The following is a 16,018-nucleotide window of genomic DNA, read 5'->3' as shown; positions in this document are numbered from 1 at the left end:
AAAAAAAATAACATTCGGTGTGGTGTGCTAAATTAGGGAACACGCTAGGAACTAATTTCAAGGAATCGCTGTTATTGAAATCGATAAGGACGACTATACAAATTGAAACAAAAAAAGCTACCGTTTTTCGTATCAAACAGGAATTTGTCATATTTGACGCTAACCAAACGACATTTAAGGCTGGTGTTACGTTACTTACATATTTTTAAACTCTTTGTTATCGGTTTCATAAAATTTATATTTTGAATTTGGTCACTTTATTACTGAGGCTGGGTTGTGCAGTGGTCTATGTTATATTATGTTAATAATAACAAATAAAATGTTGACAATTAAAAATATACATCAATATGCATTAAATTTCAATATGCTTATATACTTTGTGTTTGAGGTGTGTTGTGTTTATTTTCGCGACGAAGACTTGTTGAAATGTAGTTCCGGTGCATATTTGTAGATACAGGTCACCACTTCATTTCCAAGTTGGCATGGAGATTGCTCGTGATGGTTGATCTAAAATTGCATAACAGTTTTAATATTTTTTAAGGTTATTGAATGTTACGATGTTTGATCACCATGATATCCAATTATTTTTGTGAAATTACTCCACTAGTTTGTAATAATTAAAAGACCGGACACTTAGAAAAATACCCTTTGATCCGGCTGGATTCCAACCAACGTCTTCCAACTAACCGTGGCAGACGCTATGCTTACTAAGTCACGGAACAATCTAGCAGACGAACGAAATTACGAATTTTTGTATATCCTTATTGCAGATCTTTGTTTCTGGTTTTTAACGGCTTTTTGCCGTAGAGTAAGTTTAGTATTTTTCTAAATGTACTGCCTACGAAGCGAAACAAACACAGAAACATTTGTTTGATAAATATGGACCTTAATTAATTAAACCTTGAAATTATCTGTAGTTTTCTAATTTATAATCGAAAGTAGCTATTTCTACGCGTGGAAATTTCAAATAGCTCGACGCTGTAGAGGGAGAGGCGCTGAGATTTCCTGTTCGGAAAGTTTCACTATTTTTCAGCAATTTTTCAATGTGAGTAAATTGCATTAATGTAGCTTAAACTCGTCGTTCTCATTATCGACTAGGTTTTTACATAAAATATCAAGTGTTTTTTCTAACACCTTATTTCTAATCTCGCAGTTTCGTCTATTTCTATTCATTGATGATGGACCCGGTGAAAATTTCCGGCATTTCTTGTGAGCAAACGTCACAGAATACGTCTGGAGAAGCGTCCGACTTTCAACTGGTTGAGATGACGAAGAGGAATAATATAACAAGAGTTACAAACCTCCTTCTCGCAACTTTCTGAAACTTTCTTCATGTGCTCCAATTTTTTCTTGTTCATGAACACCATTGGGGTCACTGCTGTCATGAAGCCGGTCTTACTGTATTTATTGCTTTTCACCACGCCTACCTACGCACACAATAAAAATGTAAATGTCATAGATACTTATTATAATAGCTAGGTAATATAGATGGTTGTCAAAGCTTCTTATTTATTATAAAATACATGTCGGAGCCAGATGTCACTCCAAACGTGGTGTAACTAAGTTCGATTTGTTGTTTACGTGATGTGTTTTGCAAATGGATAAATCTTAGCTAATATTACTATGTGTCGTTTTCTTATTATCAGAGAAACTATTTACGAATCACATTAACTAGTTTCGGTCATGGTTTCTTTGTTTACAAATGTCAATTCAGTTTCACAGCTCAAATTGCATATGATCGCGAGGCTTTAGCTTTGGCTTTTGGATTTGGTTTTTATGTACACAACTACAAATTACACCGAATGTCATTCAAGAAATGAATGTAGGCACATAACCATTTTATAAAACAATAAATCAACCGTTGGCTAAAAGTAGGAAAATCTGAAATTTCCCTCCACGAGAAGATATTATATTTTCTCAGCAATAAAAACGAAGGATCAAAGAGATAGGTAAGAGGGTAGTGTATATTAAATTGCTGGCATTCAGGCATAATGCCCTTTGACAATATTGCATGGAACAGTAAAAAGTTACCTTCTCGAATAGGCACTTGAGGATACAGGATGCTTTCTCAGGGTATGGTGGTTCTCCTCTCAAATGTTCCAGGTCGGTATCAGTGGCATTCTCTTGAACCATACAGTTTCTAGCTGTCTGCACCAGGGCGGTGTGAACTATTTTTGTGAACTTGTTTTCTAATAAAAAAATAAATAAGACATTAAATAGTGGCCCCGGCATAGCAACAGACACTGATTCGGGTTCCGTCAAACTGAAGGAATTTTTCGATGTGTTTGTACTTTGTATGGATAGGCGTATCGCTTACCTCCAGGCGTACATCTTGTTCACTCCTGTGGCGAACTAGGAGATGAATCCGGGTTTGCGCACTTTCCAGTAACCGATTTCAATAAAACTTGGCAAATAGATGCAATTCCACGGTTTTTTTAGTACTCTGTACTGAGATTATTCAGAAAACAATTTTGGCATAGTAATTTTTTTGGTCAAGGCTTAGTTGTCAATTAAAAAAAAAATTGGTCAAAATTTTTTTGCGCTTATCTACTCCGTTTTATGAAGAGAACATTTCATTGTACGGGACGAAAAAATCGGAACAGTAGAATTGGGTCTAATTTCATAAAATATTTTTTCATACAAAATGAATAAAATTGACATTTTTTTTAATGCTAATGAATGACTTACACGTATCGGAAGAAAAATAATTGAGACAGCAGAAGTTGCTCAAATTTAGTTTTTAAAAAACATTCCTAGTACCTTCTATGGTTTCGGATTTGTCCATACTGGCTCATTTATAGTCTGCGGTATGGGCTCTGGATGAGGAGATCCCGGTTTATATTATCGGTAAGACCAATTACGAGCATAAACTTACTTTTCTTTAATTGGTTCTGATCTATGTATTTTGAGTTGTACCCCAAATGCCTCAGAGTGAATTCCTTTGCTTCTGGTACTCATGGGGATTTCCTCGTTTGAGATTAGTTTATTAGGGAAGTTCCCTACCTGTAGATTTATTCCCTGAACGCAATAACTTGGGCATTTTAAAGGCGAGAGTGAATTAATAGGTGTGCTTCATCATCAACCTCATGAAATGGAAGTCTAATGCGTTTTTTTCTTTTTTTTAATATATAATAGACACACGGTTGGCCATAATCTCACCTGATGTTAAGCGAAAAAATGCCTATTCACTCTAGCCTTGAATAGCCCCAAATTGTACTTTTCGGATACTTTGACTCTCTCTCGTACACGGCAGCTACGTCGGGCTAAGCTAGCATCCTTGAACCTCCATACATCTAGCTTCGCCCTTATTGGCTGGACATAAACATTTTCCAACCAGCTCAAGCTGATACCGCTGTGCAAGACTAGCCAAAAGGACTTTAAAGTCACCTATTTACTCTAATAAATTCTTTTGCTGTAATATTAATCGGTAAGCGCGTCATATTGGTGAAAACGGAGATAATTATGAAACACATTGTCAACAGCGTCATAGTAATGTTCGATCAGATAATGTTCCTTTAAAATTTATTAGTTTCGTAAATAATGACTCCAACTCACCCTTGTCGTCGGCAGCCACAATGTAAAATAAACAGAGCAGATAAAAATGTTTGAATCGACACAACACGAGCATTTCGGACGTTTCCACTGTTAAAATTTCCGTAAAATAATAACAGAATAATTTTGTAGCAGACATTCGATGCAGCCGCGAGATACTATCTTTACGCTTGTCTGATTTCGATCGGCGATTGCGTGTACGTTTACAAAATTATAAAAAGGTAATTATATTCGAATTTTCTCTGAAGTTTCTAGAAAAAACTCTATTGTTATAAAATTACAAATTTATAATAGATTATACCTTTTTTTGTGTATCAAAGTCACGATTTTAAAATCATTCTATTGTATCTAGTACTAGGTGCACCTAATGAAAATATGTCCGGCTGATATGATGATGGATCTGACATCAAGAAAGAGATACAAGCTGGAGATTTATTACGCTACTTTAGTTCGAAAGCTCATTTTAATACAAATTGTTTCACCAAAACCTAGGCCGGATAGCATAATAAAACCATTAATTAAGTAAACAATATGGCTAAACAGCTAGGATCAGTAACAAATTGGACAATCCCGGTTTTCTATCAGCCTATTCATCAGTCTGGGCCGGTGACTAATTATTTATTGGTCCGATGGTACTGCTGTAAATAATGAGAGCATTTAGGAATTCAATGAGTCCTTTGTGCATAGCTATAAAATTGTAATCGAATTTAGTTTTATCGTTATAGTCCTGCATGTCAACCGTGTAAATTAAAGATGGCGGTCTTTCTGTAGCGTTGATATTCTATCATTCTAGCCATTTTTACCATTTGAAGCATTGTTTATTAAACACTTTCATTACAAGATATTCTTTGGTTGCACCCCCCTTTCCAACTCTTAAATTTCTATCCTAAGGTTGGCTGGAAGAAACTGCCGGCTTAGCAATAAGACCGCGTGTTGTAAATTAGCTTACTCTGCGATACTTTCGTTACTGTTGTGTTGTCATTGTAATTTTAATGTGCATTAAAGAATATTTCATTATTTATTCATTCGTTCATCCATTCGTTCATCCATTCGTTCACCCATTCGTTCACCCATTCGTTCATCCATTCGTTCATCCATTCGTTCATCAATTCGTTCATTCATTCGTTCATTCATTCGTTCATTCATTCATTCTTTCATTCGTCATCAACTCATTTATACGTTCCACTGCTGACCACGAAACTCCTCTTAGGTGAGGGTTTAGTTGTTGGGTTGGAGACTTCATAGATTTCCTGGGGTTATGAACCTGTTTCGACGTGCAGGTTCCATCACGATATTTTCCCTCACCGAAAAGCTCGTGGTAAATTTCAAATGAAAATTCGCACACAAATTCCGAAAAACTCACGAGGTGCGAGCTCGAATTCAAATCCACCCACGGTCAAACCATTAGGCGACCACGGCATTTTTTTTATTTTATAGGAACTAAAAAAAAGATATGCGAAGCTAGTTACAAAATAGTTCGACAGAGAATTTTAAAGAAATTTAACATTCTTACATTAGTGTATGGCGCTGTACTTAAAATACACACATGCTATCAAATGAAAAAATATCAAAGCATATAAGAACTGGACATGTTATGCAAACAAGAAACAACCCACATCTCGAGTGAAATTGAGTTATGTATTTAGGTGGAACACCAGACGTGTCCTTTACCCGCTCACAAAAGATCCTGGCAACATACCAAGCCAAATCGGAGAAAATAAAAGCCCTTCAGGGTACCAACCCTAAATAAGTAACTTTTTAATAGCTAAAAAGAACCTTGCTGCTTCTTATAACTTCATATAATGTCTTTTTTAAAATATGCTAAACGGGTCCATGTCACATATACTGAAGTAGTGGAGATCTTTGGCGTTTTCATTACGAAAACTAGAACATGGTTCTGGTTAACTAAATAAAAAGATACATAATGTTTTCTATTTATTGCTATATAATATAATAGTTTCCCTATATCGTTCTCACTGCTACAGTACATCGTTTGTCTCAAATAGAGATGCGCCGAGTACAAGTTTTACTGAGTAACCGAGTACCGAATATTACTCGGTTTAACATTTACCGAACCGAGTACTCGGCCGTGTTACTCGGTTCATTGCAACCGGAACGTGATGATCCTAAAAGCCCCCATTGCTCTAGAATTGAAAGTTTATTGTCGCGAGAGCAGAATCCTTTCCAATGGTGGGCAGAGCATAAAACAAAGTATCTAAAACTGGCACAATTAGCACGAGTGTTTTTATGTGCACCTGCAAGCGCTGTGTATAGCGAGCAGTTATTTGCCGAAGCGGGTAATGTGTATGAAGAAAAAAGGAACAGACTATTACCTGAACGCGCAGAAAGCCTTGTAAATATTCCTACATCATAACTTGCCTTTGTTAAATTTTAAATATTAATTATGTAAACTTTCTTTTTAAATTACTAAATTGCTAGAAATTGTTACAATTGTCTACAATTTCTAGTAATAAATCTCTTTTGAATATTTTAAATATATTGTTGATTTTACTTTACAATATCTATAGCTGTGATGCTTTATTTTAACCGACTACTCTTCTCATGAACCGAGTTATTCGGCCAAGTACATTATATTATTATTAATTATCTCGAAAGTGACATATTGTGGGTTGGTTATAGTTTGCATAAGTCCACCTACAAATCTCGTAAGTATCGTGTTCGACGGTAGACAGCCGATTACAATACAATATAAATTAACTTGTCAAAACCGAGGTCTGGCCACGTATCCCACGAACGCAAGCTACGCAGCAGAAGTTTTCAACGTTGCAATTTTACTAAATAATCAAGGACGCAAACAATGATTTCATTTTTGTTTTGAATACTTTGTGTTTTAGGTTCTAATCCAACCAAAAATAATATATTTTTTTTAGTCTCACCTAATGGCTAAATTTGACTTTTTTTAGTATTTCGTTTTGATTTCAACGAATTGGTGCATTATATTTACTTATTTACGTATTTTTTTGTGTATGATATTTTTTCACACTGTTAAGTGCCTGTCCATAATTTGCAAGCAAATATTTAGCTCGACCTTTAGTAGGCGAAAGTTACTTTTTACTCCTACATTTGTTATTTGTCTTTTATTTAAAATAAATAAAGTGTCAGGATCAAGATAAGTACCATTTAAATAACCACACCAAATTTGGAAGTAAGCAAGTTTGGTTTGCCCGAGAAAAATATGTCAAAAAATAACCACCAGAGTCTCACTGTAATCCAGTTTTTGTATTACCTATGACAATAAGCAGTATTCTAGGAACTTTAAGCTACACTTCAAGATACGTGTTACAGGATGTACTATTTTCAAAGTTCCACGTGCTATGTTATCGCCTAAAAACTTACACAAAAACACCATATTTAAGCGATTTTGGGCACCTCATCGCCTTCAGTAAAATACTGATAATATAACATTTATTCGAGAAATAAAAATACATAAACGGGTTGTTTGCTCGACAGTTGTTTCCACAACTCACAAATGCATATAAGGGGCAATGTATACGCTTCTATAATAAGATTCCTATTGATGTTTAAAATTTGCCATTTATGCGGTTTAAAACTATAGTGAAACAAAAACTTTACACTACCTACTATACACCTTCTGCGTATTACGATTTTAGTTATGCGTTGAAATTGATACACCATCAACTTAACACAAAACAATCTAAGAAATAAATACGCATCCGTTCAGCACTAAAATGTAGACTTAGCCAATTAAATACAGCGATTATTAATTATAAGGGATTTGAAGATCACAATAATTACTTGCACGTGCATATTAACTGTTTAGTGTTTTTTTTATATGAAAGATGTCCATGTCACTGTCTCTGGTCACAGTCAAGTCATTGTATGATTGCATAATTCTGTTTAACCAATGCGATGATTAAAGTGTAATTGGCCTATCTATGAAAAGTAAACATTATTTGAATACGTAAGTATTATCATTAATTTATATACTGCTAATTACATCATGAGACGAACAGGTCGTGCGCCTGATGGTAAGCGACACGCCTGTCCACAGCAGTTGCAGTGACACTCAGAGCTTTAAATCGAAAAGATCTAAATTGATTGATATAATATTCTGATAGAATATCAATAAGCAATTTACGGCGGCGTTCAAGACTGTTCAGCTTCACCTCTACTAATTCCGAGTTACCTATAAGTTTCTTGCCACCCTGTTCAACTGAATTCAAGGTGACCAGTTGGTATTTATCAGAACCGTCCTACGCAAACAAACCAATGCTTCGGATTTTTTATGGTCTCATGGTCACAGCTGTGCTTATACGTAGATGGGATGCCATTATAACTAACGATTACTGAAAAAAATCATGACACAGCATCCTGTGTGTTCTTAATTGTGAACACCGGCCTTGAACGTAATATTTCGAAATTCACAAAATGCGTTTCTGCGTTATATTTAAATGCGTAGGGTCCCCTAATTCCTACATCTACAGCATTCATTATTTAAAATGAGGACATTCAAAATATTTAAATACGTGGGCCCCACATTACGTGGAGAGTGTTGCAAATGACGGACGTCCTACCTCTCGTTTCATTTCCTGTTGTACCACCGGGTACTTGCGAAATTAGCTAGTATGAATTAATTTTAAACCTTTTAAACCTATCACTTTGTGAGCCGTGTTAAGACTTTCTGTCTTAACAAAATTACTTGATATGTTCTTGGTACTCATAGAGTACACCATTGTAGCTCTACAATAAATTGTCAGTAACTCATAATGCATAATTCATTTATTTGTGAAAACACTTGTTGTAATGGACGTTGAATTAGAACAAAATAAATTTATTTATTTATTTATTTATTTAATCAATATTGCGAGTGGGCTCACAGAGCGTATCCAAAACACCCACAAGCTTAGGTAACATTACAAATTATTGATAAAGAATTGCGATACAATTAAAATAAAATAAAATTATAGATACAATTTAACTTACAAATGTCAAAACCTTAACCTACTTAGTATCTAATTTCCTACACGTAAAAAGTCATTATTTAAAAATATGTTCGCGTTCCTAAGAATTTGTCCAAAGGAATCAGCAAATAAGTCCATGTCATAGTGGTCAGCGAGCATATCTCCGATGAGCGTGAGTGCCCGCGCGGAGGGCGCATGCGCAGCGCGAACGGTGCGCACTGCCGGCCGCTGCAGCAAGCGCAGCCGCCTACGCGGCGTCACTATCCCAGCCTCATCCCAACTAATGCGAGAACCTGAATGCTAAATTTCTCGAGAATATCTGGACTATCGATTTTATTATGAACGATTGATAGGTAGTGTAGTACTAGCATCCATTTTCGCCTAAATGCAAGTGTTTCTAAATCGACCATAGCAGTTACAAATAAGGAGGGGTAGAGAAACGGATAGTACCCATAAGTTCTCTTATATAACCATCGAACAAATTTACGTTGAAGCCTTTCCACCATAAGGTTATATTTATTTTCATGAGGATCCCAAATGATAGCGCCGTATTCGAGTTTACTGCGTACATACGCATTATACAAAACCTTTGCTACTCTACTGTTCTGGAACTGTGAAGCAATTCTCATAATAAAACCCAAGGTTTTGCTAGCTTTCTGGCACATTTCAGTCACGTGAGTATGAAAATCCAGTTTGTCATCTAATATTAAACCTAGGTCGCGAATGTTATTAACTCTATCCATAGGAGCGTCATTTAAACTATATCTAGTAAAAAGGGGTGATCGTTTACGCGTAAAAGTTATCACTTTGCACTTATTTTCATTTAGTGGCAATCTATTGACTCGACTCCATTCGGATACGGCGTCAATATCACATTGGAGTGCCTCAGCATCTGCCGCCTTACTAACCCTCGTGAAGAGCTTTAAATCGTCCGCGAATAGAAGACATTTGGCGGATCGGACATAGTGTGGTAGTTCATTAATCATGAGTAAAAATAGCGTTGGCCCCAGGGTACTTCCCTGACTCACTCCGGATCTTGTACAGTATTTAAAAGACTCATAACCATTAACTCTAACATACTGGTTTCTCCCACCCAAGTAACTCGCAAAAAATTAATATTGTTTCCTCAGATTACGAAACAGATGGAGCGCGCCGAACACGAAAGTGAAGCCACCAAAGCAAATACAAATTCAAAAGCGAATACAAACTCGCGTCAGTACTAAGTACAGCGTCGCATTGTTTGCACGTGACAATTGATTAGTTATTTTATGTTTAAAAATGCCGTCTTGTGTCTTTAAACATTGTAAAAGTTGTCCCCAAAAACAAAAAAAGTGAGATGGATCCATCTATCTATCTATTCACAGGGAACTATTGTCAATTTGACTGTTTTGTAATTTATTTACCTGATATTTTTTGAGATTCCAACGGAACACAAAACCTCGACACAAATTCGTATGTGTTGCCAATTTATATCGAAATCAGTTTCCTTAAATTATGAAAATATGCATGGGTGACAGGAGAATCGAATAATTTAGACTTTTGTATAGAAATTAAATTATTATTTTTATTTTTTTTTATTTATTTATTTGCATTCAGGTAAGAAAGACCGATAAATACATACCTTATGGACTAACATACATAATAATACAATAAAAATACTACTGACTAATCATTATTTACACGTATTGTCTGCGACGTGTGACGCAACGTGGGTGTCCGGCAGCCGAGCTTTCACCCGTATATATTCCACAATATCGGCAGACTTTGTGGAGTAATGACGTAAACACTTAAAACAACGTCGTCGGTATCGCTAGACGCAGTAAATGATTAGGGCCAGACGAGGCGGTGCCACTAAGGTTATGCTGGTGTACTTCTTCCTTTCCATCTTTCTGAAACCGTCCTAGTCGCACTGTTCAACTCTTCTCGGTGGTACCGATGATACATCTCCAGAGATGAGTATCCGTTTCATTTATTTCCCCTTTGTTGGTAAATGCCTGGGTTGTGGTTGTGGAGCACTGGATCGGTTAGTAGCGGCAACAGCAGCGTAGTCATGTTGAGGGGTCAACATGCTTAAGCGTAACCTCTCCGCCGGGGCGGAAAAATGAGGGGCGGGGAGCGGGGAAACGCAAGTGGTGACCCATACGTCGCCGACCACTGTCACCACGTGCACATACGTAAATAATGCATGCATATACATACAGAATGGTCCAATTTGTTTGTTGCGTACGCTCCATCTGCTTATTGTTTTGTAATCTGAGATTGCTTCACTATGTTTCACAAACATTAAGCATACGAACATATTGAATGTATATCATGCATTTACTCACATGTACTTCAATAGACTAAACTATTAACAACATCAATCAACATCAACCCATTAATACGTCCCACTGTTGGGTACGGGTCTCCTCTCAGGCCAGGCCTCTAGGTCATAGTCCGCCACGCTGGCCCAATTCGGTACTTCACATTTTCAGAAAAAATTTTGCGCATGAATCCCGAAAACCTTAGAGGGGAGAGCTTGGATCCAAACCCACGGCCTCTGCTTAGTAATCTCGCTAGAGAAGAGACCCGTGCCCAGTTGTGGGATGTATAAATGGGTTGATTATGATGATGATCGCACAGACGTGCACACATAGATTGAATAAGTCAATCAGTGATGTAAGCATGATGTTATTTAATTAAGATAATATATAGATAAAGTAAGTAAGACAATAAAAGCTTAAATACTAGAAAGTAAAACTAGGATTTTTAAATTATATGAATAAAATTGTGTCCTCGCGGCAAGGTGTCCAAGATGCTGGCAGCGTTCTCCCTTTGTATTGCTATGCTAATGCGTTGGGCAAGGTAGCTACTGGCCCTTGGGTTTGCCAGACAGTCTATAAATTTTTTCGATAACATTTTGTACAGATGAAGGGCACTGGGACTCTACGGGCCGAAGGTTTCGGCTCCAAAGGCTGTAAATAGGTAGTTGGACCCGAGATCCTGGTACTTATTACTTTTTATTCTTTCCGCCAGCTCAGGTGCAGAGCACAGGGACTGATGGCGTCCCACACTAAATACCGGTCAATTTTAATGACAATAATTATAAAATGTACGTAAATGTCAAAATATATGCGATAATGGAATTTGAATAAAGTGAAGTCATTACATGGTTTGCCCAGCTGTCAAGACTAGAACTTCATTTATGCGATGATTTTTCAGGTGATCGACTGTATAATAAATTAAATACAAGTATTTCCCTCTACGACATGACTGCGAGAGAGAATAAGGTGGCAATAAGTAAATGGTTATTATCACTTAATTATGTTGAAACTGAAGTTTTGCTTCTTATGATTAGACACACGCACGCACGCACACACGCACGCACGCCCGTGCGTTTTTTGTTTTGTTTCCTGGATTCAAATTTGTTCCGCAAAGGGAGACTTGGAATCTCATAGTACAGGATTTACCTACTTTGCAAATCTATTGTTTATTTTTCAGTTAATAAAGACAAATCATCATGGTAATTTACAACGTCAAGCAACACGTGCAAATGATAAAAAATTATCAAAAAGTGTGTTCTATTGTGGCAACGATGGGCCCGTAATTCACTGCCGCGGATTCTTTTGGACTCTCTCACGAACATCAGGGATGTTTTCGGCAGATCTTGCGTTTCGTTGACATACGGGTGTTGGTTGATGGCTCACTGAACGGTTCGACACGAATTTGGCTATCAAACGTTGAACCATAATTCACTTAAAATATTTTTGATTTACGTATTGAAGGACACGTTCGGCTTAAGAGAGCGTTGACGCACAACAAAGGTCGGTTATGACAGATATATCATAACAAGGGAATGCCCCAAATTGTTTACACCGTCCCAATTAACACCTTCATCCAATGCTTCTGTATAGGACATATCTTTAGGAAACTGTTGTCAGTGAGCCGCAGATGATGTATTAGCGAGGCTTTTGTCTTAAAGATTATAATAATGTAATATAATGCCATTTATACAATGTTAACATAAATTTTAATCTGAAATGTTTATCATATCTACTCGAGCAAAATTTATAATTCAACTTTATCGAGATTTGACAGTGGTTCCATTGCTAAAGTTGCGTGTGGTTTTATACGCTGAACCTGCTGTCGAAATTATTATGTCCTTACCTATAAAATTACCATTTATAATGGTCCAGGGTCCAGTATAAGTGGCCTAAAGGGACGCATATCATTCAGCTACATTTGATGAACCAGTGCAAAAAAAGATAATTATCTCATCGAGTATTACTGGTTCCACGATGTTTTACCACTAAAAAAATATGAATATGATGAAATAACTCCATTAATTTGTTATAATTATTAATACAAAAACCGGAAACAAACAAAAATTCCTTTGACCCGACAGGGCTTGAATCTGCGACCATGCTGTACCGTAGCGTCGCTCTGCCAACTGAACTACAAGTCGAGTTAGCATAAGGCGAACAAATCGTACGCCTGGTGGTACGCAACACGGCTATCCATAACAGTCACCCTAAGACATAAGTTGACAAGTCCCATGTGCCTGTAATTTCGAAACGTGAACGGAGTGCTCGCATTACTGTTTGGCGTCTGAAATAGGTAAGGTGGCTGTACTTCTCAGGATAAATTCTTTCACAAGGAGCTCTACTGCTAATAAAAATTATTCTATAAAATAAAAATTTTCTTCCATGGTAATAAAATCTTAAATTATTGTATTGGGTTTTTTCGGTTTTCAACGCCTTAACTTCTTAAGATTTTGCGATTGTTACATATTGGAGTCAGTCCGAAACGTTAGTAATTTGAAAAAAAAAATGTATGATTTTCGATAATTATCCCATTTAAAATCGTTATGTATTAAATCGAAATCATATCACTGTAAATGATCGATTTATTATATTCAGAAAAGATTTTTGTCCAGTCATTAAAATAAAACTCTTGATTCAAAAATAATGGAACACGTCAATTGAAACGATGAACTATGAAAATAGCATTTCAACGGACAAAGAAAATTCGGAAATGAAAAACATTGACGTAATGACTTCAGGATATACCCTTTTACAGGGCTGAACTGGTACAATGATACTATTGGGTAGTGCCCCCGTAATTAATTTCGTTGCTCCCCTTCACACGTAGGGAATTCCGTAATTTCAGACCTGGGCTCCGATTCAGAACTTTTCGATATTTTAACCGAATCGCTTGATTGGATATTGTTCTCTTACTCGGTGAAATAGATTATAAGAAAAACCAAAATCCTTTTATATACATTTTTATGACTTTATAGGCCTAAAATATAGAAATGCCAGACTTCATTTAAAACAATAAGAGATTTCCATGTTACATCCTTCTTTGTTAACCGACTTCAAAAAAGGAGGAGGTTCTCAATTCGACTGTATGTTCTTTTTTTTTATATGTATGTTACGTGATAACTCCAGTATTTGTGAACCGATTTTCATGATTCTTTTTTGTTGGAAAGGGGGTACTTCCATAGTGGTCCCATTTCATTTTGAAGAAAATCATCCACCTCGAAGGGTGGCTCACGCATGAAGATTCATTTTTATAAATAGCGCCTAACTTTAATTTAGGAGCAATTACTTTAATGGTTGATTTTGCTATTTCTCCAATTCAAGGCGTTTTTCTCTCAATATACTTTGAGTAGTGTCGTAGTGAGAACCTATTTTTATTATCTCCAGTGTCAAGTCCTGTATAGTGGCGAACTAGGGAATATTTCAATAAAACTTAGCAAATGGACATAATTCCACGTACTTTTGAGGTCGGTTTTTTTAGTACTCTGTTTGAGATTATAAACATAGGACTTTCGGCAACTTTCATTAGTTAACTGTGTTCTGAATATCATTTATAGCATTTGCTCGGGAAGTTCGAGTAATCGTACGGGTGTGACGTCATTTGGGTTCGGTTTCGAATACGACAATTTGACGTTCGATTCGGTGATTGTGAATAAAAATGAAATTAAATCGTACGATATCAAATCAAATCGGTCGACAACTGAATTATCGTAAGGTTCTGAATCGTCCTCCTAAACGGCTTTGGTCCCTCGGTCATCTTAACCATAGTATAATAAGACAACTAATACACCTCTCGATTGTTCGTCGCGTCAATGCCTACACGTGTCTGGGAGCGTAGGGTTGCCACATCATTATTTTAGTTGCATCTACAGGTTGCAAAACGTAATTTGAACAAATTAAAGTATTTGTCAGAATAATCTCAACATCATCGTCATCAACCCATTTATACGTTCCGGTACTGGGCACGGGTCTCGTCTCAGACGCAAGATTAGGCCATAGTGCGCCACGCTGACCCTGCGAGTACGTGACTTCACACGTTCTTCGAGTGTTATGAACCTTCTTTAATGTGCAGGTTCCATCACCATATTTTCCAATTTTAACTGGATAGCTCGAAATCCTGTGACGGCAAGTACCTATGACTTTAATTTCTAAGCCACGTACATATTTTGTGAATGTTTTTTAGCAACATCTCTCGCTAATAGTGGTGGAAGACATCTTGACGTGACAACGGTTCACAACCCTTGGAAAACTCTTTATTAAAAAAAAAGTATGTGGGCATTTGACCTCCATCTCACCTGATGGAAAGTGATGATGAGGTCGACGTTGAAGCACATCTAAATAATGCCTTTTATCTGTCGCATTGAAAAGGACCGAGTTGTAACGTTTAGGGAATAAGTGTAGACTTATTATATGGAATTTCCTGCCTGTAGAGGCAGGAAATTCCATTCCATAGCCGTTCGCCATATAAATGTGGCAGCGTAACACTTCGTGCGCATCTTTGGAATATCCACAACATGTGAAATCTAAACCTACGTCTAGTCCCCCGGTGATGGAAAGGGGAAGGCGGAATTAGATCGTGTAGTTCCATCGCACGCTCTCCATGATATATTCTGTAGAACACCGATAAGCAGGCTACTTTACGTCGGTGTTTAAGGCTTTACAGCTTCACCTATAAGCATCTTAGCACGTTTGTCAATTGAATCCAAGGTGGCCAGTTGGTATGTAGCAGAGCCATCCCAAAGGTGGCAGCAGTACTCCATGCATGACTGGACTTGTACTTTGTACAGCTGAAGAAACTGGCCAGGTGTAAAATAACCTGGAAAGAATGCCAAGCTTCCTTGCCGCATTTTTGACCATGGATTCAACGTATCTGTCGAAGTTCAAATTGGACGATAGGCACATTTCACGTGTGAAGACCTTGACTGAAGAGACCCGTGCGTAGCAGTGTGGCGTATAATGAGGTGACTATTATAATGATGCACGGCAATTCGCACGAGTCGAATGTTTTAATACAGTTTCCGTAATATTTTGGAAATTCCAGAAAATTTACTAACTACATGGCGTGCCATTTCTAAGTATGTTAACATTATATAGCATTAAATTGAATTTGTTCTTTTATTCGCAAAATCAGCTAGTTCGTTTGCTCTAATAAATTTATCGCCCTCTTGCCAACTCCTACCCTGTTTCCCCATTGCTAGTGTGTGTCCGGTCAGCGATAGTTGT

At 37.0% G+C, this 16,018-nt stretch overlaps 1 protein-coding gene across 1 annotated transcript; it reads right to left on the bottom strand.

Moving 5' to 3' along the window:
- Positions 1–399: 399 nt before the first annotated feature.
- LOC113236347 lies at positions 400–2,154 on the bottom strand. Its single transcript, XM_026472385.1, has 3 exons — positions 2,032–2,154; positions 1,302–1,427; positions 400–507 (listed from the first exon to the last, which is right to left on the bottom strand). The coding sequence occupies exons 1-3, from the start codon at positions 2,131–2,133 to the stop codon at positions 400–402; spliced, it is 336 nt and encodes a 111-aa protein (XP_026328170.1). The 5' UTR covers positions 2,134–2,154.
- Between the last annotated feature and the right edge of the window lie 13,864 nt (positions 2,155–16,018).

The sequence above is a fragment of the Hyposmocoma kahamanoa genome, unplaced genomic scaffold, assembly GCF_003589595.1.
Source record: "Hyposmocoma kahamanoa isolate Upper Pololo Valley unplaced genomic scaffold, ASM358959v1 91, whole genome shotgun sequence".
Taxonomy (NCBI): domain Eukaryota; kingdom Metazoa; phylum Arthropoda; class Insecta; order Lepidoptera; family Cosmopterigidae; genus Hyposmocoma; species Hyposmocoma kahamanoa.
The sequence above is the reverse complement of the archived record's forward strand: the minus strand, read 5'-3'. Positions and strand labels throughout refer to the sequence as shown.

Coding starts and splice junctions, on each gene's coding strand:
- LOC113236347 (XM_026472385.1), bottom strand. CDS start 2,133: ATGGTTCAAGAGAATGCCACTGATACCGACCTGGAACATTTGAGAGGA. Junction 1,428..2,031: donor TCAAGTGCCTATTCGAGAAG/GTAACTTTTTAC, acceptor TTGTGTGCGTAG/GTAGGCGTGGTGAAAAGCAA. Junction 508..1,301: donor CAGAAAGTTGCGAGAAGGAG/GTTTGTAACTCT, acceptor ATGCAATTTTAG/ATCAACCATCACGAGCAATC.